This window comes from Eutrema salsugineum, unplaced genomic scaffold, assembly GCF_000478725.1.
Source record: "Eutrema salsugineum unplaced genomic scaffold, Eutsalg1_0 scaffold_7, whole genome shotgun sequence".
Taxonomy (NCBI): domain Eukaryota; kingdom Viridiplantae; phylum Streptophyta; class Magnoliopsida; order Brassicales; family Brassicaceae; genus Eutrema; species Eutrema salsugineum.
The window spans coordinates 1,958,593-1,982,858 of NW_006256486.1; the positions used below are offsets into that span (position 1 = coordinate 1,958,593).

At 32.9% G+C, this 24,266-nt stretch overlaps 6 protein-coding genes across 6 annotated transcripts; 4 read left to right on the plus strand and 2 right to left on the minus strand.

The window, feature by feature from the left end:
- Positions 1 to 4,003: 4,003 nt before the first annotated feature.
- Positions 4,004 to 7,305, plus strand: LOC18010382 (lysM domain receptor-like kinase 3). Its single transcript, XM_006392916.2, has 11 exons — positions 4,004 to 4,817; positions 4,893 to 4,976; positions 5,081 to 5,371; positions 5,455 to 5,600; positions 5,689 to 5,778; positions 5,864 to 5,969; positions 6,049 to 6,200; positions 6,290 to 6,387; positions 6,470 to 6,617; positions 6,716 to 6,823; positions 6,910 to 7,305. The coding sequence occupies exons 1-11, from the start codon at positions 4,214 to 4,216 to the stop codon at positions 7,072 to 7,074; spliced, it is 1,992 nt and encodes a 663-aa protein (XP_006392978.1). The 5' UTR covers positions 4,004 to 4,213; the 3' UTR covers positions 7,075 to 7,305.
- A 2,307-nt stretch (positions 7,306 to 9,612) lies between these two features.
- Positions 9,613 to 9,996, plus strand: LOC18010725 (E3 ubiquitin-protein ligase ATL15). The gene has a single exon (XM_006392917.2). It carries the CDS (start codon positions 9,613 to 9,615, stop codon positions 9,994 to 9,996), a length of 384 nt encoding a protein of 127 aa, XP_006392979.2.
- Positions 9,997 to 13,774: 3,778 nt separating this feature from the next.
- On the minus strand, positions 13,775 to 14,246 carry LOC18010394. Its single transcript, XM_006392919.2, has 2 exons — positions 14,111 to 14,246; positions 13,775 to 14,011 (listed from the first exon to the last, which is right to left on the minus strand). Exons 1-2 carry the CDS (start codon positions 14,220 to 14,222, stop codon positions 13,881 to 13,883), a joined length of 243 nt encoding a protein of 80 aa, XP_006392981.1. The 5' UTR covers positions 14,223 to 14,246; the 3' UTR covers positions 13,775 to 13,880.
- Positions 14,247 to 14,676: 430 nt separating this feature from the next.
- LOC18010395 lies at positions 14,677 to 14,973 on the minus strand. Its single transcript, XM_006392920.1, has 2 exons — positions 14,868 to 14,973; positions 14,677 to 14,786 (listed from the first exon to the last, which is right to left on the minus strand). Exons 1-2 carry the CDS (start codon positions 14,971 to 14,973, stop codon positions 14,677 to 14,679), a joined length of 216 nt encoding a protein of 71 aa, XP_006392982.1.
- Positions 14,974 to 16,703: 1,730 nt separating this feature from the next.
- On the plus strand, positions 16,704 to 21,286 carry LOC18010588 (probable LRR receptor-like serine/threonine-protein kinase At1g51860). Its single transcript, XM_024150450.1, is given in 14 exon segments — positions 16,704 to 16,785; positions 16,873 to 17,410; positions 17,991 to 18,472; positions 18,933 to 19,077; positions 19,174 to 19,245; positions 19,340 to 19,411; positions 19,491 to 19,574; positions 19,713 to 19,843; positions 19,941 to 20,170; positions 20,256 to 20,382; positions 20,457 to 20,522; positions 20,617 to 20,806; positions 20,879 to 21,228; positions 21,231 to 21,286. Coding segments are annotated over 14 exon segments (2,625 nt in total).
- Positions 21,287 to 21,638: 352 nt separating this feature from the next.
- On the plus strand, positions 21,639 to 22,985 carry LOC18010593. Its single transcript, XM_024150356.1, has 4 exons — positions 21,639 to 21,919; positions 22,010 to 22,184; positions 22,259 to 22,390; positions 22,494 to 22,985. Exons 1-4 carry the CDS (start codon positions 21,639 to 21,641, stop codon positions 22,983 to 22,985), a joined length of 1,080 nt encoding a protein of 359 aa, XP_024006124.1.
- Positions 22,986 to 24,266: the final 1,281 nt, after the last annotated feature.

Here is a 24,266-nt window from a genome sequence, read left to right on the forward strand (position 1 = left end):
ACCTGTACAAAAAATGACGTTGAGCTTAAGAATCGTGGAATTTTTGTTCTTTTTTTTCTTTCTGATTTGGTTATAATGTTGTGGGGACACAAAGAAAATGTAATTGTTAATGATTGATTTTAATATACGTTTTCGCTAAATTAGAACCGAATGAGAATTTGGATCGGTAGAATACCAGTTGGAATTAATTAGAAGATTGGGGCTAGCATTAGTTTAAGAGTTTGAAACGAGAAGGAATGATGTTCCTTATCTTTTTTTTCTTTTCCATTAAGTTTGATCAATATTGATGTGTTCTTGAGAAATTTATAGAGGTGGTGCTGATCAGATTTCTCTCCGAGACTATAGTTCTGAGTTCTGACATTGTGATGTGAATCTAAAAATTCGTTAGTTCTTCTTGTTCTAGTTTTTTATTTTCGCATATATTGTATGATTGTAAAAAAAAACATAACTTTTAAAAAATGTATTTGAAAGTTTAGACAATAAGTAGAAACTAAAAAATGTCTCAACTGATTTATTGCTAATTCGGAGTTGAAATTCGGATTTCCACACTTTCTCATACATACAAATCGTCTTTTTTGGGGGTCGCAAATAAATTTATCGTCAATTTGATTAGAAATGGTTTATAAAGAAGAAAGACAAAGAATGTGACATTCTTGTAATTCAAGTAAATACAAGAAAAAAACGTAAAAGATCAATATCAAGGTCCACAATGTGATCTGGGAGGTGTGTGGTGGGACAGAACTAAACAGTCTTTTGTCAGTAACAGCTCATTGTTCTCTGTAACTCTTTTTTCATTTTATTTTGTCAATACACTTGCGAAACCTTAATTACTAAATATTACTTTTTCGTAAACTGTCCATTTCCCAATTTTTTTTTTTTGTGTGTGTTTTGTGGTACTGATATTATCTAGATATTCATAAGAAGCGTAAAAATTAGAAATCTAACCAAGGCTCCACAAGAAACGAAAAATACTGTGTGGAATGTTACCAGTAATAACGAAAAAGACCTCGCCGAAACAAGGACACAAATGTGAAGAATGACATTTTTTCTTTCTTCTTTCTTACATTTTTTTGTTTTTTCTTTTTTTTTTTCATTGAACACACACGTGAATCTAACTTATAAATAAAGATGAATCTGATAAAAATGTGTAAACAAAACCTTTTCTCTATAATGATAGAAATCTAATGTAACCCATATAACTATAGTTCTGGTGATGATGACAGTGTCGACATTAACTATTTTAAAACTTGTAATATTATGTATAACTATTATATTTATATCTAACTTTTTATTTAGCGCACTATAAAATATATTAGATTGATAATAACAATTTTCCATTGTTAAAATATTTATTATATTATATAAATATATAAATATATTGCTAACTTAATATTTAACAAGATAACTATATCATTGTATGTTAGCTTTAATAATCTTAGATTTCGACGAAGATCGGAGAATTCAACCTCGACGAAGATTTGATAAAGATTGGATGAACCCAAATTAAAGTGATTCGACTCCAATATCAAACCATGATGCAGTGATGGTGTCGATGTCATTGTTATACTATTGGTTGATCTTCTCTTCTTGTAGCACGTCTTTGTTAAACATTTATGTATATCTCTACCATTTTGTTTATCCGTATAACTCAGTAATTATATGTTAATTTTTATATTAGTTACTAAAATATACTCTTTCCGTTTCATAATAAGTGTCGTTTTAGATTTTATTTTTTGTTTCAAAAAGAGTGTCATTCTGCATTTTCAATGTAACTTTTTACTCTTATTTCCTATTTTATCCTCATATAAAGATAATAATCTTTGTAATTAAATGTTGTAAAAGTATATTAATTAGGGATATATTTGTATATTTTATTAATTTCTTAATCTGTGTTAAATGTGTCAGAATGACATTTATTATGAAACGGAGAGAGTATATGTATATAAAAATAAATATTGAACTTATAAACATTTATATATAGGTGTAACTTTTTATTTACGAAAGTAATTAATTTATTAAGTGTTAACTTATAATTAACGGATCTATTAACGTAAAAATAAAGTTGATTTGCAGAGAGAGAGAGCACATCAACACCGTCGATGATACTCGATCCGCAATATCTCAGATCTTCCACTTATTTTTGCATCATGTCCACACCCATATCTTTGGTGTTTATCTCTCTAAAATACATTATGTCGATTTGCAATTTTTGCTGAGTGTGTAAAAGATTTCACTCATAATTGAGGAAAACTCCTAATTTGTGAGGAGAAAAAATAATGAACGAAAGAAGAAGAGGTGAGAGAAAATGTCAAAAGGAGTAATATTGGATTATGAAAAGTTGAATAGTAGTAAGAATAGTATTTATTTAGATTTGCAAATATGAGGTTATTTAGAGTTAAAGGATGCAAATTATCTAAAGTAAATCTGCAGATCTTTCGCTTAACTAATCCATTTATGTATGTTGGCGACCTTTTTTTTTATTTTTCTTCATATAATCCATTTCTATCATCTTTTTTTTTGTAAACATTAGTAGTAGTAATTTTATGTATGTAGCCTTTTCCCCCATTTATCTGTTTTTCAACTAAGCAATAGATTTTCTTAGATCTGGGTTCTACAGTGTGCAGTTAATGCTACTTAATGCGGTACCTAATTGATCGTTTATTAGTATCAAATTTATCTGCTACATTGTTAGAAAAAATTTAAGATATTTCTTAGAACATTGCTAGTTTGGTGCTTTTTTTTTATGTCTCATCTATATTTCTATTGAATAAATCGGGTGTAAGTTTTTTTCGGCAATCATCTTTTTTTTTCAGTCTTAATTTGTCATCTCAAGTCATTTTTTCTCTCAATCAATTTTTTTCTCGAGTCTTGTTACCATAGAGAAGGCGATAGCGATCGTTAAAATCGATAAAAATCTCAAAAGCGCTTCGGCTTTTATTGCCGATATTATAATCGTCCCACCAGCGTTAGCGCTCTACACTACTGTACAATCTAGTCGAGTTCCGTTCTTCATCTTTCTCGGACTCGTCTTTGCTTACTTCATCTCAGTTTTCGTGTTAATCGTGCCGAAGCTAGAGTCAGTTAGCCGGTGTAACTGATTTAGTGAGTTTATATATATGTAATCTATGTATATGATATATGATATTTTCTCTTGCTTTTTTCTAACTTTAACCTTGTGTTGCTTGTGCTTAGAAGAAAAGAAGAATTTAACATGCATCGATAAAGAAATATGATTGTGACTCCGGCTCAACTTTTAGTTGGACCTTGTGCATCTTTCGAGCAAAAAAAAAAATCGGGTGTAAGTAAAGAAATTAGCATATAAACATAAATATTCCTAAAAATTAAACAACTCAAGAAAAGAAATTATGGAGAAATACACTGAACCAAAATACAACATAGAAACTAAAAAATCATAAAAAGAAAATACAAAAAAATAAAAGCAAAACCTCAAAAACAAGCAGAAAAAACATAATTCACAAAGCAAAAATTAATGGATGAAAGCCAATATCTCATTTAATCCTTGATTTAAAAATGTCACAAAATCATAAAAAGTGATTTTTGTGATTGTTATCAAGTATCAACAATTACAACTATCCTTTTTTTTGTTGATCGAATCCAATTACAACAATCCATAAACATAACTTTTGCAGGTAATAGCAAAAAACCAATCAATATTATTGTGAGTGATAGCGACAAAATTAACCAACAACTTATTTTTGACATTTGAACATCAACTAAATGTCTAGTTAATCATCCTCTAGTATGTAAAATATAATAAAAGTATTAGGTATTAAATATACTAAATTAATTACTTTACAAAAAGTTCCTTCATAGAACATTTTGGGCTAGAATTATGATCATTCATTCATATATCATATATACAAAGGAAGTAATAAAAACGATTTGACAGGGATCATGTTATTGTTTTAGATATTAAAAGAATTTTATTTTATTTTATTTTTGGTCAGATCAGTTTAATAAGTTTAGATTTTTTAGTCCGACAAGAGAGTGTGAGCTTCACTCTTCCTCCCATGGCTGATTTCATCTGATTTCTACTTGTTTCTCATCTCCATTAGCAAAATCAATCAAAACCCATCTCGATTCACGATTTCATTTCATCAAATTAAGATTCTTTCTTTTTTTCATTCTTCTTAAGAAAAACCCCTTCTTTCGATTCTGATTTCAGTTAGGTTTTTCATTTTCTCTTCACACAATGAATCTCACAACTTCCAGTTTCTGGATTACGTCGTTCTTCATCTTCCTCGTCACTTTACCGAATTTCTCGTCCTCGAAGCCAATGAATTGCTCCGACACTTCTCGTCTCTGTACTTCTTTCCTCGCCTTCAAACCGAACCAAAATCAAACATTTTCCGTTGTCCAAAGCATGTTCGACGCATTACCGGCAGACATAACCGCCGATGTCGCCGGAGACGCCAACGGTTACATCTACGTGAGGAAAAATTGTTCTTGTCTCAGCACGACACCTCATCAATACGCAACAAACACGACATTCACAATCAGACAAAACCGTGGCTACGTCTACGATGCTGTGGTCTCTGCTTACTCTGGTCTCGCGTTTCCACCGAAGAATACTAAAGAAGCTCGTCCCGGCTCGGTCGTATCTGTGCAGCTTCTCTGTGGATGCTCGAGTGGTCTCTGGAACTACCTTATGAGCTACGTGGCCGTCTCTGGAGACAGTGTTCAATCGCTCTCGAGTCGATTCGGTGTTAGTATGGATCGAATCGAAGAAGTTAACGGAATCTCGAATCCTGATAATATCACAACCGGAGATGTCATTTACATCCCGCTTGATTCCGGTAAAGAATCTTTAATTTTGAGAAATTATAGGTATTAAGATAGCAATTTGATGTATTGGTTTTGTTGTTGCCAAGTACCTGGAGAGCCTTATGAGACGAAGAAGATAAACCCTTCTGCTCCTTCTCCTGCGCCTGCATTAACCAATAGCAATCTCTCAGGTTTTGATTTTATGTTTTCTTTTTGTCTTAATCTGAATCTCAAGTTTCTATTTTTAGTATTGTGAAGCTCACATTTTTATATATGTTTTCCAATTTTGGAAAAGCTGATCAGGTGAATCACACTGCAAAGGGTGGTCATGTGCCTTATATATGGATTGTTGGTGGTCTTGGAGTTGTGCTTGCGCTTCTTGTGATGTGTATACTTGTATGTATCTGTTTGAGATCATCTAGCTGTAATTCAAGTGATGAAGATAGTGGTGGACACAACTTCCAAATCCTTAGGAAGTCTGGTTTCTTTTGCGGTTCTGGTCGGTATAACTGCTGCAGATCCGGGGATTTTAGACAAACCAACGGTGAAACTCAGAGCCATCATCAAGTTGTTGCTATTCCTAAAGGTTTAGTTTTTGGTTTCATCATCTGTGGTTTCTACTTAAAAGGACTTTGTTTTTGAACAATTTTTTTTACTTTTGTGTATTAGCTCTTGGTGACGGAATGTTTGAGATAGAGAAGCCTATGGTGTTTACTTATGAAGAAATCCGTGCAGCTACGGATGGGTTTTCTGATTCTAATCTTCTTGGTCATGGAAATTATGGTTCAGTCTACTTTGGACTACTTAGAGAACAGGTTTGTGCAATTAGTCACATTTTCATTTGCGAGTTTGAGTCGTTGTGATGGCTTTATCCGTTGTAATATGTGATTAAACCTATCACAGGAAGTTGCTGTAAAAAGGATGACTGCTACTAAAACTAAAGAGTTTGCAGCAGAGATGAAAGTTCTTTGCAAAGTTCATCATTCCAATCTGGTAATTCTCGTTGTGTGTAATCTTCTTTATGCGTCTAAATCATTCGAGATTATGATTCTTGGGTTTGCTTTTATTCTTGTCAAAGGTAGAGTTGATTGGTTACGCTGCAACCAATGACGAGCTTTTCGTAGTGTATGAATATGTTCAGAAAGGAATGCTGAAAAGCCATTTGCATGATCCTCAGAGCAAAGGTAAAGAAGACTAATACCGACAAGGCATAACGAGAAGTTGATGATGATGATAATGATATATTTCTTGATGTTCTTGAAGGCAATACCCCACTGTCTTGGATAATGAGGAATCAGATTGCACTTGACGCAGCAAGAGGCTTAGAATATATTCATGAACATACTAAAACTCATTATGTTCATAGAGATATCAAGACCAGCAATATTTTGCTCGATGAGGCATTCAGGGCTAAGGTCTGAGTCCCTTCAACTTATGAAATCCATTACATGTTATGATTCTTATACAGGACAATTGAGTTAATCTTATCTTTGCATGTGTGTAGATATCGGATTTTGGACTTGCGAAACTTGTTGAGAAAACTGGAGAGGGAGAAATTTCTGTTACGAAAGTTGTTGGTACATATGGTTATCTCGCACCAGAGTAAGCACTTGAAAACCTGAAGTTACATCCAGTTTTTATACAAGAATTCTTATCTGCGACTTTTCTGTCTATTCCTCTGCAGATATCTAAGTGACGGTCATGCTACTTCGAAAAGTGATGTTTATGCCTTTGGTGTTGTTCTTTTTGAGATCATTTCTGGAAGAGAAGCTGTTATAAGAACAGAGGCAATGGGAACTAAGAATCCAGAAAGACGTCCATTGGCATCTATTGTAAGCTCTTGGAGTTTACAGATATTGAACCATTACACTTCTTTGATGAAATACTCATTGGCAAGGCCCGTTTCTTTGGCTGTCTTTTACCATTGCAGATGTTAACAGCTCTTAAGAACTCACCAGACTCTATGAACATGTCGAGTTTGAAGGAGTTTGTCGATCCCAACATGATGGATTTATACCCACACGACTGTTTATTCAAGGTAAACTAAGAAACAAATGCTTAGTAGATGAAAATTGTAGTAACCGTTTGACTTTTCAATTGTGAATGAATTATTTTTGTGGACAGATTGCTATGTTGGCAAAGCAATGCGTAGATGATGATCCGATTCTTAGACCAAACATGAAGCAAGTGGTTATATCGCTCTCGCAGATACTCTTGTCTTCCATCGAATGGGAGGCAACTCTTGCTGGAAACAGCCAAGTGTTTAGTGGTCTTGTCCAAGGAAGATAAAAACAAGGAAACCTGAAGAGTTAAGACCCTTTTTCTTGTCCTTTGATTGATTATTCGCCATTGCCTAGAAGCTTAGTTTTTCTAGAGAAATGATCAGTCAAAGTCCAGCTAAGTAGTTAATTAAAGAGACGAATAGATCTTTGCCTTTGCATGTTTCTATATGATTATTCTTTTGGAGAATCGATGAAGAGATGTAAGAGTTCATATATATTTGATATGTTGCAAACAAAACAACACTTTGTTTACTAAAATTGATGATGGTACATGGAACAAAACCATATATATGTACACATGGTTTTGGACATAATCAATAGTTTGTAACACTCATATAGTCAGTTGCATCTCCTTACCTTTGTTTGATACGGAAGATAAAACCATGGCTGCAAATGAAAGGGTTTGCTTGAGTTGGTCCATGTTTTGTTATTATCAGCCATTGTGATTTTCGACGATGTTTTAGTCAAGGTTAATGTATTAATCTTTTTCTTGTACATGGATTCATTCTGTTCTGTAAGTTTGAATATCAAATATAGTTCTTTTTAATTCCAAAAAAAAAAAAAAAACATAGCGTCTAAAACCAATGAGTCAATGATCAGTATCTCCTTCATTTTGTTGTCTTTTTTTTTTTGGTTTTGTTTGGGGTATAATGCATGTATTCAATTCTTTCCTTGTAGAGAAATACTACAATACAGTACAAAATCTATAAATTAATAAATTAATATTTGCTAAATTAATAAACTCTGTAAATTAATAATTTTTTATGGTTTGGAATTGGATCGGTTCAAATTATGATACAATTCAATAAGAGAATAAGATAATAGTTTTAACAAAACTCTTATGTAAATATATGGTCCCATTGATATCATAAATTAATAATTACCATAAATTAAATCTAATATTCCCTCCGTTTTTATTAGTTGTCATTTTAGAAAATTTTGTTTGTTTTAAATTAGTTGTCGTTTTCAGTTTTCAATGCAATATTTATTAATTTTTTTATTTTTTAAAATTATTTTTATTATGCAATTTGTTTTATTATTGGTTGAATTGTGTTTAAATAAATAATTAATGATGTTTTTATATTGAAAAACTAATACAATTAATAAATGATGCCTCGTTAAGGAGGAAGAATGAAGATGAATAAAATGGAAGGTTAAAAAAGAAAAAAAAAACTAATACAATTAATATTTTATTAATCTGTGTGCATAATCTTAAAACGACAATTAAATAAATTCGGAGGGAATATAAACATATAAGTAAGATAATCTACTAAAATATGAGTTTAGTAAAATTTTTTATTATTTAAAATGAAAAACTTTTTGAACTCATCTTTAATCTTAGAAAAAATGTTTTAAAGTTTATAATCTATAAAAAAATCTTTTTTAAAATTAATAATTCTATAAATTAATAAAATATCAAAGTTTTAACACTATTAATTTATAATATTTTTACTGTAGTTGACGTTAGTTAAGGTTTTGGTCCACGGTTAAAGTCAAACTGATGAAAACAATTGACTTTGAAATTACATAAAACTTGTTAATATTAATATTTGATCAAATAATAAATTTTACCGATTTGAGTTAGGTCTATGTAAGATTTTTAACAAATTCGATAAAATAATAACTTTCTTAGATACAATACATATAAATATATATGCACATACACTACGATAATATGATAAAATATATTTTGGTGTTCTTGTAAAAAAAAAAAAAATCGAGCTCACCTTAGTTCTACTCTACATATTATATCGAAAGCTTTTAATGTTATATCCTAGATTTGCATTCCAAATTTATAAAGAGATGTAGATGCCATAATTGATTTTTATGTGTAACTACATCCAAATGTGTGTAACAATCTTTATAATCAAAAGCTTACAATCACAATCTTTACCAATCAAAATCTTAAGTTTTATATATAGTTTTTATTTATTTATAAAGACATTATCCGAAACTTGATAAAAAATCCCTAGTTAGGGTTTTTAAGTAACGACGTCGTTAGAGCATTCGCAATGCAAATACAGTAATTTGGTTTTTTCCCAATTTTTTTAATATTAAAAGTAGGGAAGAAACGTCTCCACCGGTACCCATTAAAAAAACGTCTCCAGCAAATTTTCTCTTCTACTTGTATTTTTTAATTAAAAAAATTGCTAGAGACCTAAGTAAATACTCGCGTTGCGGATGCTCTTAGGATTCTCTTGAGACATAAACACGTTTTAGGAGCTAGGTTTTTTTATTATTTTTGTAACGTTTGGTTCCACTGCAAAATAACTTTTGATTGTATATTCATGATTTACTTGGAGAAGTTAGGTTAGTTTATTCATGACATGATATTATTATTATTTTTATTAATTTAATATATTTAAAGAGAAATTTTCACCTTTTACACATGATTAGAAATCCAAAAAAGAAAAGGAAAGGAAAACAAAACTCTATCTTAATAGGAAGTTTGATATCAAATTCTATATATACTTTTATAAGTTAAAAAAAATCTGTTTTTCATATTCATCATCTTGCTAGTAACAAACGAAAACGTACCGTGAAGATGAATATGAATGAAATTTTAGCCCTTGTGTGGTTGTTGATCAGTCTGATCGGCATCATCTTCACCATCGCCATCGTCTGTGCACAACGCAATCGAACTAGTCCCTCGGTATTACCTCCCGAGACAATCCGCCAAACTCCACAGCCTCAACAAGACATCGAAACGGGACAGACGAAAATCTTAATGTTTAAAGATATCGAAAAAGAAGAAAGAGAAGGCTGTGGTAAACGTATTTGTCCAATTTGTTTGGAAGAGTACGAGGATGATCATGAGATTACGCGTTTAAAGAAGTGCCGACATGTTTTTCATCGTTTTTGTATTGATGCGTGGCTTACAAGGGACCGGAGCTGTCCAAGTTGTCGTCGTTCTGTTGATTTGATTTGATGAGTGTTGGTCTTTAATTAATTAATTTAATAGATTTTATTTATATGTAAATATTGTGATATCTTTTGGTTACTCTATTAGAACGTAAGCTATTAATAGTTTTACATTAATCAGAGCTAACTTTGAAGCTAGATTTTTTCTAATAGGACATGGAAACATAAACATGGACTAAAAAGACTCTTTATTATTAGTCTTTCCACTGAGTCAAGCTTCTTAATGTTATTTTTTTTTCATGGAGATTGAGACTAAAGATTGATGATAGGAGATTCACAAATCACAACATCTGCAGAAACTCCTAGCAGCGCTGGCTCGCAACACACAAAAGTCGGGAAAACCGGTGGTTTAATTACAAGTAACACGTGCTTACACGATTTTGTTTTGACACTAAATCAAAAGTTCCCATATTAGGGTTTCAAAGTAAACGGCGTCGTTAGGGTTTTATTGGGATGCAAGCACGTGCACGTGCCGTGTATAACATGTCTTCGTAGGGAAAATGTAGGAGTTACATCTACGTGAGAAAGACTGTTCTTGTCTGAGCACGACTCCTCATCAATACGCAACAAACACGACATTCACAATCAGACAAAACCGTGGCCTCGTCCGAGGCTGTGGTCTCTTCTTACTCTGGTCTCGCGTTTCCCACGAACAATACTAGAGAAGTTCGTCCCGGCTCGGTGGTATCTGTGCAGCTTTTCTGTGGATGCTCGAGTGGTCTCTGGAACCCATGGTCTGGAACTACCTTATGAGCCACGTGGCCGTCTCTGGAAACAAAACAACACTTTATTTACTTAAAATAGATTTATGATGATACATGGAACAAAACCATATAAATACACATGGTTTTCGGACATGATCAATACTGTGTAACACTCGGATGCGTCTCCTTACCTTTGTTAGATACAGAAGATAAAACCATGGCTGCAAATGAAACGATTTGCTTGATGTTGGTCCATGTTTTGTTGTTATCAGGCTATCAGCCATGGGGAATTTTGATGATGTTTTAGTCAAAATTAATGGATCAGTCTTGTCTTGTACATGGGTTCGTTCAGTCACTTAGTTTGAATATAAAATATAGTTATTTTCAATTCAATTCAAAACAAAAAAATTTAGCGTTTCAAACCATTGATTCAAATTCAACGATCAACATCTCCTTGATTTTAGTTATGTTTTTGTATAATCAATTCAACTCTTTCCGTGTAGAATAGTACCTCAATAGGTGGCATTAATTAAGGTTTTGGACAAAGGTTAAAGTCAGACTCAAGAAAACAATTGACTTTGAAACTACAATAAAATTTCTATTTGATATATAAGATAATAAAATGTGATTTGGTGTTGTTTGTTTATAATTTTTTAAAAATATCAGTCAATCTCATCTTTCTAATTTTACATATTGTATCAAAAGTTTTTAGTATAGTCTTTTCGATTTACATCCCAAACTTTATGAAGAAGTCTAGATGCGTTAATTAACTTTACGTATAACTGATTTCAAATGATTAATAATATTGTCTTCAAATCTCTACAATCAAAAACCTATTTTCACAACCTATACCCACAATATTTACCAATCAGAGTTTTAATTTTTATAGAGGTTTTACAGCTTTTTCTTTACAAGGGCATTATAAGAAACCTGAACTAAAAAATCCATTATAGAGGTTTTACCGTTAAACGACACCGTTACGGTTCTCTTGATACGCAAGCAAGTGTTGGGAGGTTTTAATTATTTTTGACGTTCGGTTTCCACAATTTACCAGAAAGTTCTGCACGATGACGTTTGACCGGATCCTTAAATTGTGATTACATACTTGGAGAAATTAGTTTAGTTTATTCATGAGATTATTTAATTATTATTACTATAATTAATTTTAATGATATATTTCACTCTTTTCACATGATTATCCAAAAACAAGAAGGAAAATTGGAAAACAAAATTCTATCATAATAGAAAATATTCTGATATCAAATTCTACATATATTTATAAATAATAAAAAATCTGTTTTGATATTTCTCCTGTAGTAACAAACGAAACCGTAGCGTGAAGATGGATATTATAGGAGAATCAAAGCCTGCAAATGTATCAGAGACTCTCTCTTTGTCAAAACGACGAAGCATCAAGAAGTGAGAACTTAGGGTTGTTGGGCCAAGTTCAACAAAAGCCCAATACGGTTTTAAATAAAAAAATGCCTTTAACGGCTAACTTGCTCTCTGCGTTACAAACTTGGTGTTGATGAATATTCCACACCAAGTTTGAGAGGGGCTATAGGAGAATCAAAGCCTGCAAATGCATCAGAAATTCTCTCTCGTTGTCAAAACGACGAAGCATCAAGAAGTGAGAACTTAGGGTTGTTGGGCCAAGTTCAACAAAAGCCCAATACGGTTTTAAATGAAGAAATGCCTTTAACAGCTAACTTGCTCTGTCACAAAAGTAGAGTGTTTATACAAAAGGAACAAAAGGACAAGGCTGTGAAGACTTGTACAGGTGTAGAAGACAAGATCAAAACCTGCAATCGATTCTCAGCCTTAGATCAAGATGTTTCCGCCTAATTCTGCCATCTGTCCTTAAGTCTAGGGTTTTATCATTCTCTAGTATAAATATGAGCTTATGAGTATTGTAATGACTCAAGTAATGAATATATGAACAATGTTTATCATCTTCTTCTAAGTTTATTCTTTGTCTTCAGATATAATTGATATAGTTTATATTCTCATCATCTACGTCATTATGATTATCATCGCCATGATCATGGATATCTGTGATCAACACAATCGAACTAGTCCCTCGGTATTACCTCCCGATACAATTCACCAAACTCCACAGCCTCAACAAGACATCGAAACGGGACAGACGAAAATCTTAATGTTTAAAGATATCGAAAAAGCAGAAGGAGAAGGGTGTGGTAAACGTATTTGTCCAATTTGTTTGGAAGAGTACGAAGATGATCATGAGATTACGCGTTTAAACAAGTGTGGACATGTTTTTCATCGTTTTTGTATTGATGCGTGGCTTACAAGGGACCGGAGCTGTCCAAGTTGTCGTCGTTCTGTAGATTTGATTTGATGAGTTTTGGTCTTTAATTAATTAATAGATCTTATTTGTATATTACTAAGTAAAGAGTGATGTTAGGAGATGAACAACATATGCAGAAAATTCCTAGCAGTGCTGGCTCGCAACACACGAAAGACGGGCAAAACGGTGTTTTAATAACAAAGTAATACTTTCTTACACGATTTTGTCTTGGACACTAAACCAAACGATCCCATATTGGGGTTTCCGAGTAAACGACATCGTTTCTGTTCTATTGGGATGCAAGCACGTGTTTCTAGTCCTCGGTACGATCCAGTCGGTCTACTCCACAACCTCGAAACTGTGGATCAGAAAAATCCAAAAAAAAAAATCTTCAGGATCCTTAACAATCATGTCGTATGTGTTACAGACTTAAAGAAGTTAGTTAATTATATGATTTATTAATCTCAATTATAGTGAATTCACATGATTTGGATTAAAGAAAAAGGGTTTACATGTTTTTTTTTATCGCTTAGTATTAATTATTGGCTTATACGTCGCCTAAGGCCCGAAGCTGTCCAAGTTGTCGCCGTTCTGCTGATTTGATGTATATTTGGTTTTTAATTGATAGGTTTTATTTATTTACTACGTGAATACCCTCAATTTTCTTTTTTTTTGTTACACATATAGAGAAGAGTAGACTATCAATATTTCACATAAATTAAAGTGTTGGTCAATGCTCGAAAAATGGAACTCATGTTGACTTTGAAACTAATCTTTATTATTAATTTTTTATTAGGCATAGAAACAGAAACATGGACAAGACTCTTTATTATTGCTCTTCTTTCTACCAAATCATCAAGCTTTTTAGATGATATATGTTCATGAAGACTGAGGGTGGTGACGTGTTTGAGTGACGATAGGAGAAGCACAACATCTGCAGCAACTTCCTAGCGGCGCTGGCTGGCAACACACACAAGCCGGGCAAATCGGTCTTCTCGGGCCAATAGGACCTGAAAATATATACCAAGCGACTTGTAGATGATTCTTCATCAAAACATTCCATTAGAATTATGATGGTGTATATATAGATGATTAATAACTTGAATTACCTCTCGGGATCGAAGGGATACGAGTAGCGTTGCTTTGTGATAAGGGAAGAAGAAGTAGCAGAGAGAAGAAGGTGAGCTTCACAAAGATGGATTTTCCACTGTGAAACGACATTGATGCTCTGCTTTTGTTATGGGTTGTGGTATTAGAGTATAGAGGGGATTAATATGTATTTATATGCGTTTTTCGAAGACGACTTTTCCACAGTCCAATTTGGGATTCAAAATCTCTTTGTGTGTGTGTACAAATGAGAAGTCAACAGGTCCCATATAGGGCCTAAATCACTAGACCGACGCATAATTTCTTAAGCTATGGCAAACCATTTAATGCAGTTCTGTGTCCTAAACCATGGATATCAGAATAAACAAAAGTTAAGGAATAAATTAGTATAATAAGGTACAATTGTCTGAATCATCAGAGTCTAAGCTTTTTTTTTTTACTAAGCTTTTTTATTTGCTTATTCATACACCCATATTAAGAGTTTTTTTTTTCGGGGGCAACATATTAAGAGTCTATACATATCAAACACCTCAAAGGCACAGGCTGTCAAAATTGCAGTCTCGTTGGTTCATCGACAAATGCATGGGCAGCAACCATCTTTTGGAGCTGGTGCACAACACACACAAGCCGGGCAATAGCGGCCCGGTGCCCGTTCTTTCAGCAACATACGCCCTTCAGCTGTCACAATAATAAATAAATGAATTTCACCTAAGTAAAATCGTTATAATTTTGTAATTATTTCAAAACTTATTAGCTTACCATCGAATTGCACTCGAGCTGCTTGACATGGAAGGATTGGAGAGAAGACCAAAACAAGTACAAGAATGGAAAAGAGAATGATTGAATTCGATCGCTCGGTTACCATTGCAACTTTCTAATATATAAAAAAAATCCTTAAGAACTTATAATTAAAACGACTTATGATTGTAGTTTGAAACCATGGTAGTATAGGATGATGTTTTTATAGGCCGAAGACTAAAACTTGCAACAAAGTTGGTCTAGAGGACTAGCAATATTTGAACCAAACAAAAAAAAAGAGGACTAGCAATAAGATAGGGAAACCGTGACTGCTCAGCGCTGTGCACTACCGTATTTCTCTCTACAACATTAAAACTGAACCAATCAAATTGTGATTTGTTTTTCTTTCTATATATATTTTTGTGGCTGTGGAATAGAGATTTTCTTACAATACTATTCGAGTGTTGTGAGAATAATTTATCTTTCTTATATAAAGTATATTTCTCTTTCTGCCTTTGTTTTTAAAATCAGACCGGTGACCGAACCGAAAAGCTATTGGGTCATGCATTAATATGGTTCCATTAAGTTCAACCAAATTTGATAATATTTTACAACCTATAATTAATTAAATATTAAATTAAATTCTTCAATAATTATATTGTTTGGAAAAACTTTATTAAACAACAATCAACGTAAAAACTAAAAAAGACAAAAAATAACGATTTAAGCATTTTTTAATTGAATCCGGTTTGATATGGTTTGTCGGTTCAATCAGTTTCCAATTTTTTGGTAGTTTACTCCGGGTTTTAACCGATTTAACTTTTTATGTGTTTTAGTATTAATCCAATTTGGCTAAACTTTCAATTCACAGTCTAATCTGGTCGGACCGTCGGTTCTGTCCGATTTTAAAAACACAACTTTTTACAATAAAATTGTAGTTTTTACTTTTACAATTTTTATTAATAAAAAAATCACAATATTAGGATGATTTAAATCTTATTACACATACATTAAAATCATTTTTGTCAATTCAGGATTAAAAACCATTAATAAAATACAAATATTTTCCAAATTTTAAAATTAATTACAGTTGAAAATCCGATAAAAACTAAAATTAAATATATTAAACTAAAATATACATAATTAAAACATAATTCTGATTTAATGATATCATATTATATTTAAATTAATTTAAATTTTATTTAAAACAAACAGTTTTGAACCTAACCAAACCGATTTAAGTTAGTTAATGTAGTGCTAATGGTATATCTTTAGTTTGTTTGTAAGCACTTTTAATCTTTTATACATTTTTTTTTTGGTTAGGTCATAGGTGATGTTATAAACAATTTTTTTTTATTAATTGGTAAAGGTGTGTCTATTGCGCATTTAAACTGCAATCGAAACCGAATAAATTTGTTATAGACATCAATAACTATCCAGGGCCTCAATTATCTAAAATTGACTCAATTCATTCTAGTGATATTTTTCCTTTTCAAATATTCAAAACGATATTCAACAAGGTGAGAAATAAAAACAAGTCAAGATTTGTAAGAACTAATGCTATAGAGTATAGAGTAAAAAATTATGGAAATTGGGATTCTTTTCCTATATACTTTTTTTCCTATGGAAAACTATGGATTCGTTTCTAAATTAGTAAAAATTATGATTGGTTCCCTAATAATATTGCCCTTTCGTTGTAATAGTTTTTGACTTTGTGAAAGACAGCTTGAGATTATTTTAACAGAGCAAGACTCTGTGCAACTATCTCCCTTTGTTTCATTCTGTTTCCTTGGATTTTTGTTTGATTTCTGCCAAAATACTGATTAATCTAAATGTCGAAGATTTAAAAGGAAAAACATGAAATCTCGTAATGGGTTTTTGCTTTTATTGATCATTGCTTTAGGCATTCTTCAATCAGTCCAAGCTCAAGATCAATCAGGTTCTTAATCTGTTTTCGCTAAAGCTTGATGCTTTTAATATACCTTAAACTTTTCTGTCTCTCTGATTATAATATTTTCATGAACAGGATTCATCAGCTTAGATTGTGGATTAATCCCTAAGAACGCAACCTATACGGAGAAGACAACGAATATAACATACATATCAGACACGAATTATATCGACAGTGGATTAATTGGGAAGATCAAAGAATCATACACGACACTGTTTCAGCAACAGACTTGGACCTTAAGAAGCTTCCCTGAAGGTCAGAGAAACTGTTACAACTTCAACCTCACAGCGCATAGCAAATATTTGATTAGAGGAACTTTTGTGTATGGGAACTACGACGGTTTGAATCAAATCCCTAAGTTTGATCTTCACATTGGTCCTAACAAATGGACTTCTGTTATATTGGAAGGAGTAGCAAATGCTTCGATCTACGAGATGATCCATGCTCTAACACAAGACCGGCTTCAAGTTTGTCTTGTCAAAACAGGAAAAACGACACCGTTTATATCATCGTTGGAACTTCGTCCGTTGAACAATGATACTTACGTCACTCAAAGTGGATCGTTGATGTCGTTCGCGAGAATTTACTTTCCACACACTCCATCGTTTCTCAGGTTAGAATGCGTTTCAAACACAACTTTTGCGTTTGCGTTCACATGAAAGATAAAATTGCTCAAAATAACAATTTATATATTTGATATAGGAAGCATTTTCAGTTTTCCATTAAAAGTTTTGTAAAATGCAACTGCAAACATAAGGAGAAAAGTTTTGTGTAGTTAATTAACGTTTCCTTCGGTTTGCATTTACACTTAACGCTAAAGTTTAGCTTGTTTAAGGTTGTTGGTTCATTTGAAAAAAAATATAGGTGATGAAAGTTATAACAGTTTTTCATGTTTTGAAAATGTATTTCTGTTATTTTCTTACTATTCATTAAAAATGACTGTATGTTATTATGTACGTGTTAAAAATATAATTAAAAATGTGATTAATCCTAAAAACAGTTTTAACGTTGTAATGTCATTCTGCAAAAGTTATGGTCAAATAGAAATTGTATTCGTTGTTCCATTATTTTACTATTTCGCTAATACACTATTTTTAATCCAACATATCAATCAAACTCATACACTAAATAATAAACCATATAATATTGAGTTGAATTAACAAATTGATGCCTCTTTGTCTCTGTCTCTTTAGGTATGATGAAGATTTCCATGACCGAGTTTGGGTTCCATTTAGAGAGAATGAAACGGTGTCGTTAAGCACCGATCTTCTGGTCGATACAAAGAGCAATGCCTACAATGTACCTCAAAATGTGGCAAACTCCGCAATTATTCCTGCAAATGCTACTCACCCTCTCAACATATGGTGGGATCTAGGCGACATCAATGCAAAATCATATATATACATGCATTTTGCAGAAATCCAGAATCTTCGTTCTTATGAGATCAGAGAATTCAACATTACTTTCAATGGTGACCAGGTTTGGGAAAATCTCTTTAGACCTCGCAAACTGAACGTCACAACAATCTTTAGTCCAACAGCTTTGAGTTCTTCAGATGGGAAATTCAGTTTCACTTTTACAATGACCGAAAACTCTACTCTTCCTCCACTTATCAATGCGCTTGAGGTTTATACAGTTGTTGAAAATTCATTGCTCGAAACATACCAAGATGAAGGTAAATTTCATTTATAAACCCATTCCTTTTACCTTTTTCTTGTTTTAAGTTTCAGGAGGGTTTATTAATTTTGTTTAAAATACTTTCTACCCACATGGATTTTTTTTTTTTTTTTTTGACATCTCCACATGGAATTTTGAAATCGAAATTCATGTAGATTTCCAAATAACTATAATGCGTGTAAAATTTTGTATTTTGTATTTGTTAAAATCCATAACTTGAATTCGTAAATCATGAACTGAATAGCAACAAATATTAGCTATGCTTTAGTAACCTATAATCATAAATCGAATAGAAACACATTTTAACAAGGATTTCAAAATAGCACATAATTTTTTTAGTTTGGATTTCCGAATCAATTAAAATACTCGATCCAATTAACCTCCTTAATTTTTCCTACAACCTTTATATTAATTCAAGAAACCTCTTAATTTTTTTTGTTTTTTTTTTTGAGTATCAGTTTCTGCAATGCTGAACATCAAGAAAACATATGGATTGAGCAAAAAGATAAGTTGGCAAGGAGATCCATGTTCTCCTCAAATATATCGATGGGAAGGTGTAAATTGCCTTTATTTGGACTCTGATCAACCTCTGATCATATCCTTGTATGTTTTTTTATTATAATTCATTTTGTTTATATTTTATAAGTTTTTGTTTTTGTTTTGGGGTTTCGTAAAAAATCTGACTCTTTAAAACTTTAGGAATTTGACAGCGAGTGGATTGAACGGTACCATAACACCTGATGTAGCTAATCTTATACAACTGAGAGATCTGTAAGCATCTGAAACTATTAAAAGACAAATAAACTTAATTATTTGATATATTACCTCTTCAAAAAGTTTTTCTTTTCTCCCTTACAATGGACAGAGATTTATCAAATAATGATTTATCAGGAGAGATTCCAGATTTTCTTGCTGATATGAAGATGTTGACACTCGTGTGAGTTTCTGCTATTGAATTCTTGCTTTCTCTGTTCCTTTGTTTTGTTTCTGAAAGACTCCTTCTTTTTTACTCGCAGAAACTTAAGTGGTAACCCCAAGCTCAATCTCACAATTCCAGATTCTCTTCAGAAAAGGATAAAGAACAAATCTCTAACACTAATGTAAGATGTTTTCACAACTTTACTATGTTTTTCTTCTGACTCATAAAACTTATTTTCAGTTTCATTCTCCTTAGTGTTACTAATCTCCTCTTCTTTGTCTTCTTTTTTTATTTCCCATCTCACTTTCAATGATTGTAGTATAGATGAAAAACCGGGTAGAGAGTTTCCTTTGGTTGCTATCGCAGAATCTGTGGCTGGTGTGATCGCTTTACTAGCTATTTTCACCATATGTTTCATTGTTGCAAGGAAAAGAAAGAGAAGTAGTGAAGGTATAATCATTGCATCAGGTATTAGCAGTAATGTAAGAGGGAACGGATTTTTTTTTTATATTTGATCCGTTTGATTTTGTTTCTACCATTGTATTAGCTCCTAGTAGCGTAAATAGTGAGAAAAGATCATCCAATCAATCAATCGGAACAAAGGAGCGGAGATTCACGTATTCTGAGATACTAAAGATGACAAATAACTTTGAGAGAGTTCTTGGTAAAGGAGGCTATGGAAGAGTGTATCATGGAAACTTAACTGATACTCAAGTAGCTGTGAAAATGCTCTTTCATTCATCAGCTGATCATAATTATAAACATTTCAAAGCAGAGGTAACTTTAATAGAGAAGTAGTGTCATAAATCAATTACTCTTTTGTTTAGTAAGTATCTAATAAACATTCTATGATCCTTCTTAGGTAGAACTTCTTTTAAGAGTTCATCACAGACATTTGGTGGGACTTGTGGGTTACTGTGATGATGGAGATAACTTGGCTTTGATTTATGAGTACATGGCAAATGGAGACTTGAAGGAGAATATGTCAGGTAAACACTTTCACTAAGAGATTCTGCTATATATGATGGAAAACTCAACAAAAATCAATCGAAATTCAGTATAGGCAAACGCGGTGGACATGTTCTAACTTGGGAAAACAGAATGCAAATAGCAATGGAGGCAGCACAAGGTTATGAAACAACAAAACTTCTTTGCTTATATTCTGATTTCTATGTCTAAATGAAATTTGACATGCCTAATAGAACAACCCTTTATTGTAACAGGACTGGAATATCTACACAATGGAAGTATACCTCCTATGGTCCATAGAGATGTGAAAACTACTAACATATTGTTGAATGAGCAGTTTCAAGCAAAACTAGCCGATTTTGGGCTCTCTAGATCTTCCCCGGTCGATGGTGAATCATATGTATCAACAGCCGTTGCAGGAACGCCTGGTTACTTAGACCCTGAGTGAGTAAATTCAATCAATTATCTTATCAAATATAGAATATGAAAATGTAATGTCTTTAATACTCTTTGCAGGTACTATAGAACAAACTTGCTAAGCGAGAAGAGTGATGTTTACAGCTTTGGTGTAGTTCTATTAGAGATCATCACAAACCAGCCTGTAATTGATACAAACCGAGAGAAATCTCACATTACAGCATGGGTTGGATTCATGCTCATGGAAGGAGACATTAGGAAAATTATTGACCCGAAACTGATGGGAGATTTTGATACAAACGGTGTGTGGAAGGCTGTGGAGTTGGCTATGGCTTGTGTAAACTATACCTCGAATCGTAGACCGACAATGCCATATGTTTTGATGGAGCTAAAAGAGTGTTTGGAGTCTGAAATTGCAAGGAAACAAGGGAGTCGAGTGATTTATTCAAAGATTCTATTGAGGTTAGCTTATCTCCTGATTCTGGATTCTCACCTGGACCGAGGTGAAAACAAAAGGATTTGATGTGTTAAGAGCATAGTGATTGCTCTCAAATAATCTGTGGATCAATCAAGCGGTTTGTTTCTGTAAAAGTATTAACCCCTTTAGTATGTGCTACTTGCTTGGGTAACAAGAAATCGTAAATGCATGCATTTTCAACTTATATGGGCCATGCTCTTTCCCGGCCCAATTATTGGATTTAAACCCCAATATAACTAATGAGCCTTTTTCGATTGATATAAGGCAGTTAAAAAAATGGAGGCAAATAATAACCGTCAATGGCCACTCTCCCATAAAGTAATGTGACAACCCCACTCTCTCTGACTCTCTCTCTGTCTTGCTCTCAAACTGAGTCTAATCATGTTTGGTTTCTTGTTCCGTCGATGGCGAAAAGCTTCCAAATGTAAGAAATTGTTGCAGCAGCTTCAGTCTCGTCTTAAGCTACTCAAGAACAAGAAATACGCAATTTCAAGACATTTACGTCACGACATTGCTCTCTTCATCCGAATCAATGACCACACACGAGCTCGCCTTCGCACCAAACAGCTCTTCCTCGTCGAAAACTCGATTTCAATCTACGATTTGTTGCTTCATTTCTCTGATTTTATCCTTCTCCATTTCTCCTCCATTAGAAAACACAGGTTATCCCTTTTTTTTGTGTGTGTGTTTACGTTGATTCTCTGTTTTTTTCAAGAATTTAAACACTAATTCGATAAATTCTAAAATTGCAGAGAATTGCTTAATGACGAGATTAACGAAGCAGTTTCGAGTCTTGTGTTTGCCTCTGCGAGGTGTGGAGAATTACCTGAGCTAATTAGCATCAGAGAGCTCTTTGTTCAACGTTACGGTCTAAACTATGTAACAAAAGCTCTTCAGCTTCTCCAAGGAAACTTTGTTAACTTCCAGGTTTAAATACATATTCATTCACACATATATCTTTATCCTTTTTTTTCGCACTTTAATTTAAGCTGAATCCGCAGATCAAAGAGAAACTGTCGGTAACTTCGGTATCTGAGGATTCACAGTCCAAATTTTTGGATGAAATAGCAAATGAAACTGGTCTCCGTTTAGAAATGTTAAGGCTGGAATATACACCTGAAATTGAGAAACAGGTGATTTGTTTTTTCTTTTTGTTGTTGTTGTTGTATATATCAAGATTTATATAGATTATAGTTTTCTTGGAGTCATAATTCTTTTGGACTTGTATATTTATAGGTAAATGAAGAGGAAGAGAAGAAAAAGATGTATTCGGATTTAAATACTTGCTCTGATGATGAGCCACCGGAAGTGTATAAATTTAGTCTCACGGATGTGGAAGAAGAGAAGAGCAAAGAAGAGATATCAATGGAGGATGATCATATAGAGGAGACACAAGTGGGAAGAGATCAGAGAGTATTCAGATTCAGAGAAAGTAGTGAAGATGAGAGATCATCATTATTATCATCATCATCATTATCACCAAGAGGGTTTAAGGACATGGAAAGTTTAAGGTACTATAAGAGGCAAAAAAGGATTGGTCGAAAGAGAAGATCTTCACCAAATTGTTACCATATTGTATACAATGTGTTCAGAGTGAAGAATGAAGAAGAAGAAGAAGAAGTAAGAAGAAGATTATTACCAAAACATGTTCATCCTAAGCTTCCTGATTACGACCAAATTGCTGCTCAGTTTAAAGCCCTTAGGACAAAACAACATGTGCATGCTTAACCCTTCACACTCCTTTTGTTTGGAATATTGAATTTTGTTTTTTCTTGGGTCAAGAATATTGATTTATTTATTTTTTATTTTTGGATTTTCACGTATTACAAAAGATTTAGTAGTTCACTTTTTCTTAGCATTTTTTCTTAATTATTTGATTTGAGCGCATGTTTTACCTGATTTTCTCAATAATTATAGGAGCACCACTAAACCCCATACTTGACCACTTCCACACTAATTTCACAAAAACACACACACCCCACTAATGATTTACGGTAATTATAATTGTGACCCAAAACAATATACTAAATATCAATATTCTTAAAACCATGGAGAATTCTAATTATATTTCAACTTTCAACTTTGGAGTCACAATTATGTAATTCAAATACACAAATTTTAGAATATGGAACCAAAACAGTTAATACAATAGTATGTGTTTCATCCGTTGTCTATATTTTTGATATAAATTTACCCGCTAAAAGTGGTCACATATCTTTTTGTCAATTCAATAAGATTAAATTCCAACAAGAAAATTTATTTCGTCGGAGCATAGTTTAGATCTAGACATTCCATATTACGGTTATGATTCATGAAGAATCAATTTTTTTCCTTTTCTTCTTGGAGATGTGATTATTCATTTTAAGTTAAATTTGTGAGATTATTATTGGTTTGGAGTATGAATGAAATCATCATGAATTTATTTTCCATATTTTGCTGGTTTTTTTAGCGTCACTATACTATGAAACTTCTCGTTGAGAGAGAGGGTCTCAAAGAAGGGCATTAGTAGTTGTTCACACGTGACACTTGACACGTGCAAGGATATTAGGGTTTACCAATCACCGACTTTGTTTTCGCTGCAATAACAGTGTACGTTTGAATCTGTAAAGATGATCTGATTCCCATTCTTGAGAGAGATGTAGCTAGTGAGATTGAGTAAATCCGATTTGCGATTTCTCTCTGAGTTGATTCCTTGTAAAATCGATTGGTGAGAGTTACTGAATCAACTGACCGTAAGTTATATCCGTACCTCCGGTGGCTGCATTGGAAGCTGTATCGGCTCCGGCGCTCCGAGACGAATCAAATTCCGAAAATGCCCTTGCAACTCCGTTTTCTTTCCAACACGTCGATACGGCCCATTATCTGTATATCGGCTTCTAGTTATGGTTGGTGAGGATCGGCCCATCATGAAGAGTCAAAGGTATTCCCTTATTTACTTGGGTAGCCTTTTTTGTTTTCCTGGGTAAATGCATGAGTTGAATCTTCTCCTTGAATCTTAGTATTAGATAG

Bases quoted from the DNA above. Each gene is read 5' to 3' on its own strand.
- LOC18010382 (XM_006392916.2), top strand. From the start codon at position 4,214: ATGAATCTCACAACTTCCAGTTTCTGGATTACGTCGTTCTTCATCTTC. The intron at 5,779-5,863 runs GTAATTCTCGTT...TTCTTGTCAAAG, and splicing joins AAGTTCATCATTCCAATCTG to GTAGAGTTGATTGGTTACGC. The intron at 6,388-6,469 runs GTAAGCACTTGA...ATTCCTCTGCAG, and splicing joins TATGGTTATCTCGCACCAGA to ATATCTAAGTGACGGTCATG.
- LOC18010725 (XM_006392917.2), top strand. From the start codon at position 9,613: ATGAATATGAATGAAATTTTAGCCCTTGTGTGGTTGTTGATCAGTCTG.
- LOC18010394 (XM_006392919.2), bottom strand. From the start codon at position 14,222: ATGTCGTTTCACAGTGGAAAATCCATCTTTGTGAAGCTCACCTTCTTC. The intron at 14,012-14,110 runs GTAATTCAAGTT...ATATATTTTCAG, and splicing joins TATCCCTTCGATCCCGAGAG to GTCCTATTGGCCCGAGAAGA.
- LOC18010395 (XM_006392920.1), bottom strand. From the start codon at position 14,973: ATGGTAACCGAGCGATCGAATTCAATCATTCTCTTTTCCATTCTTGTA. The intron at 14,787-14,867 runs GTAAGCTAATAA...TTATTGTGACAG, and splicing joins AGCTCGAGTGCAATTCGATG to CTGAAGGGCGTATGTTGCTG.
- LOC18010593 (XM_024150356.1), top strand. From the start codon at position 21,639: ATGTTTGGTTTCTTGTTCCGTCGATGGCGAAAAGCTTCCAAATGTAAG. The intron at 21,920-22,009 runs GTTATCCCTTTT...CTAAAATTGCAG, and splicing joins TCCTCCATTAGAAAACACAG to AGAATTGCTTAATGACGAGA. The intron at 22,391-22,493 runs GTGATTTGTTTT...GTATATTTATAG, and splicing joins CACCTGAAATTGAGAAACAG to GTAAATGAAGAGGAAGAGAA.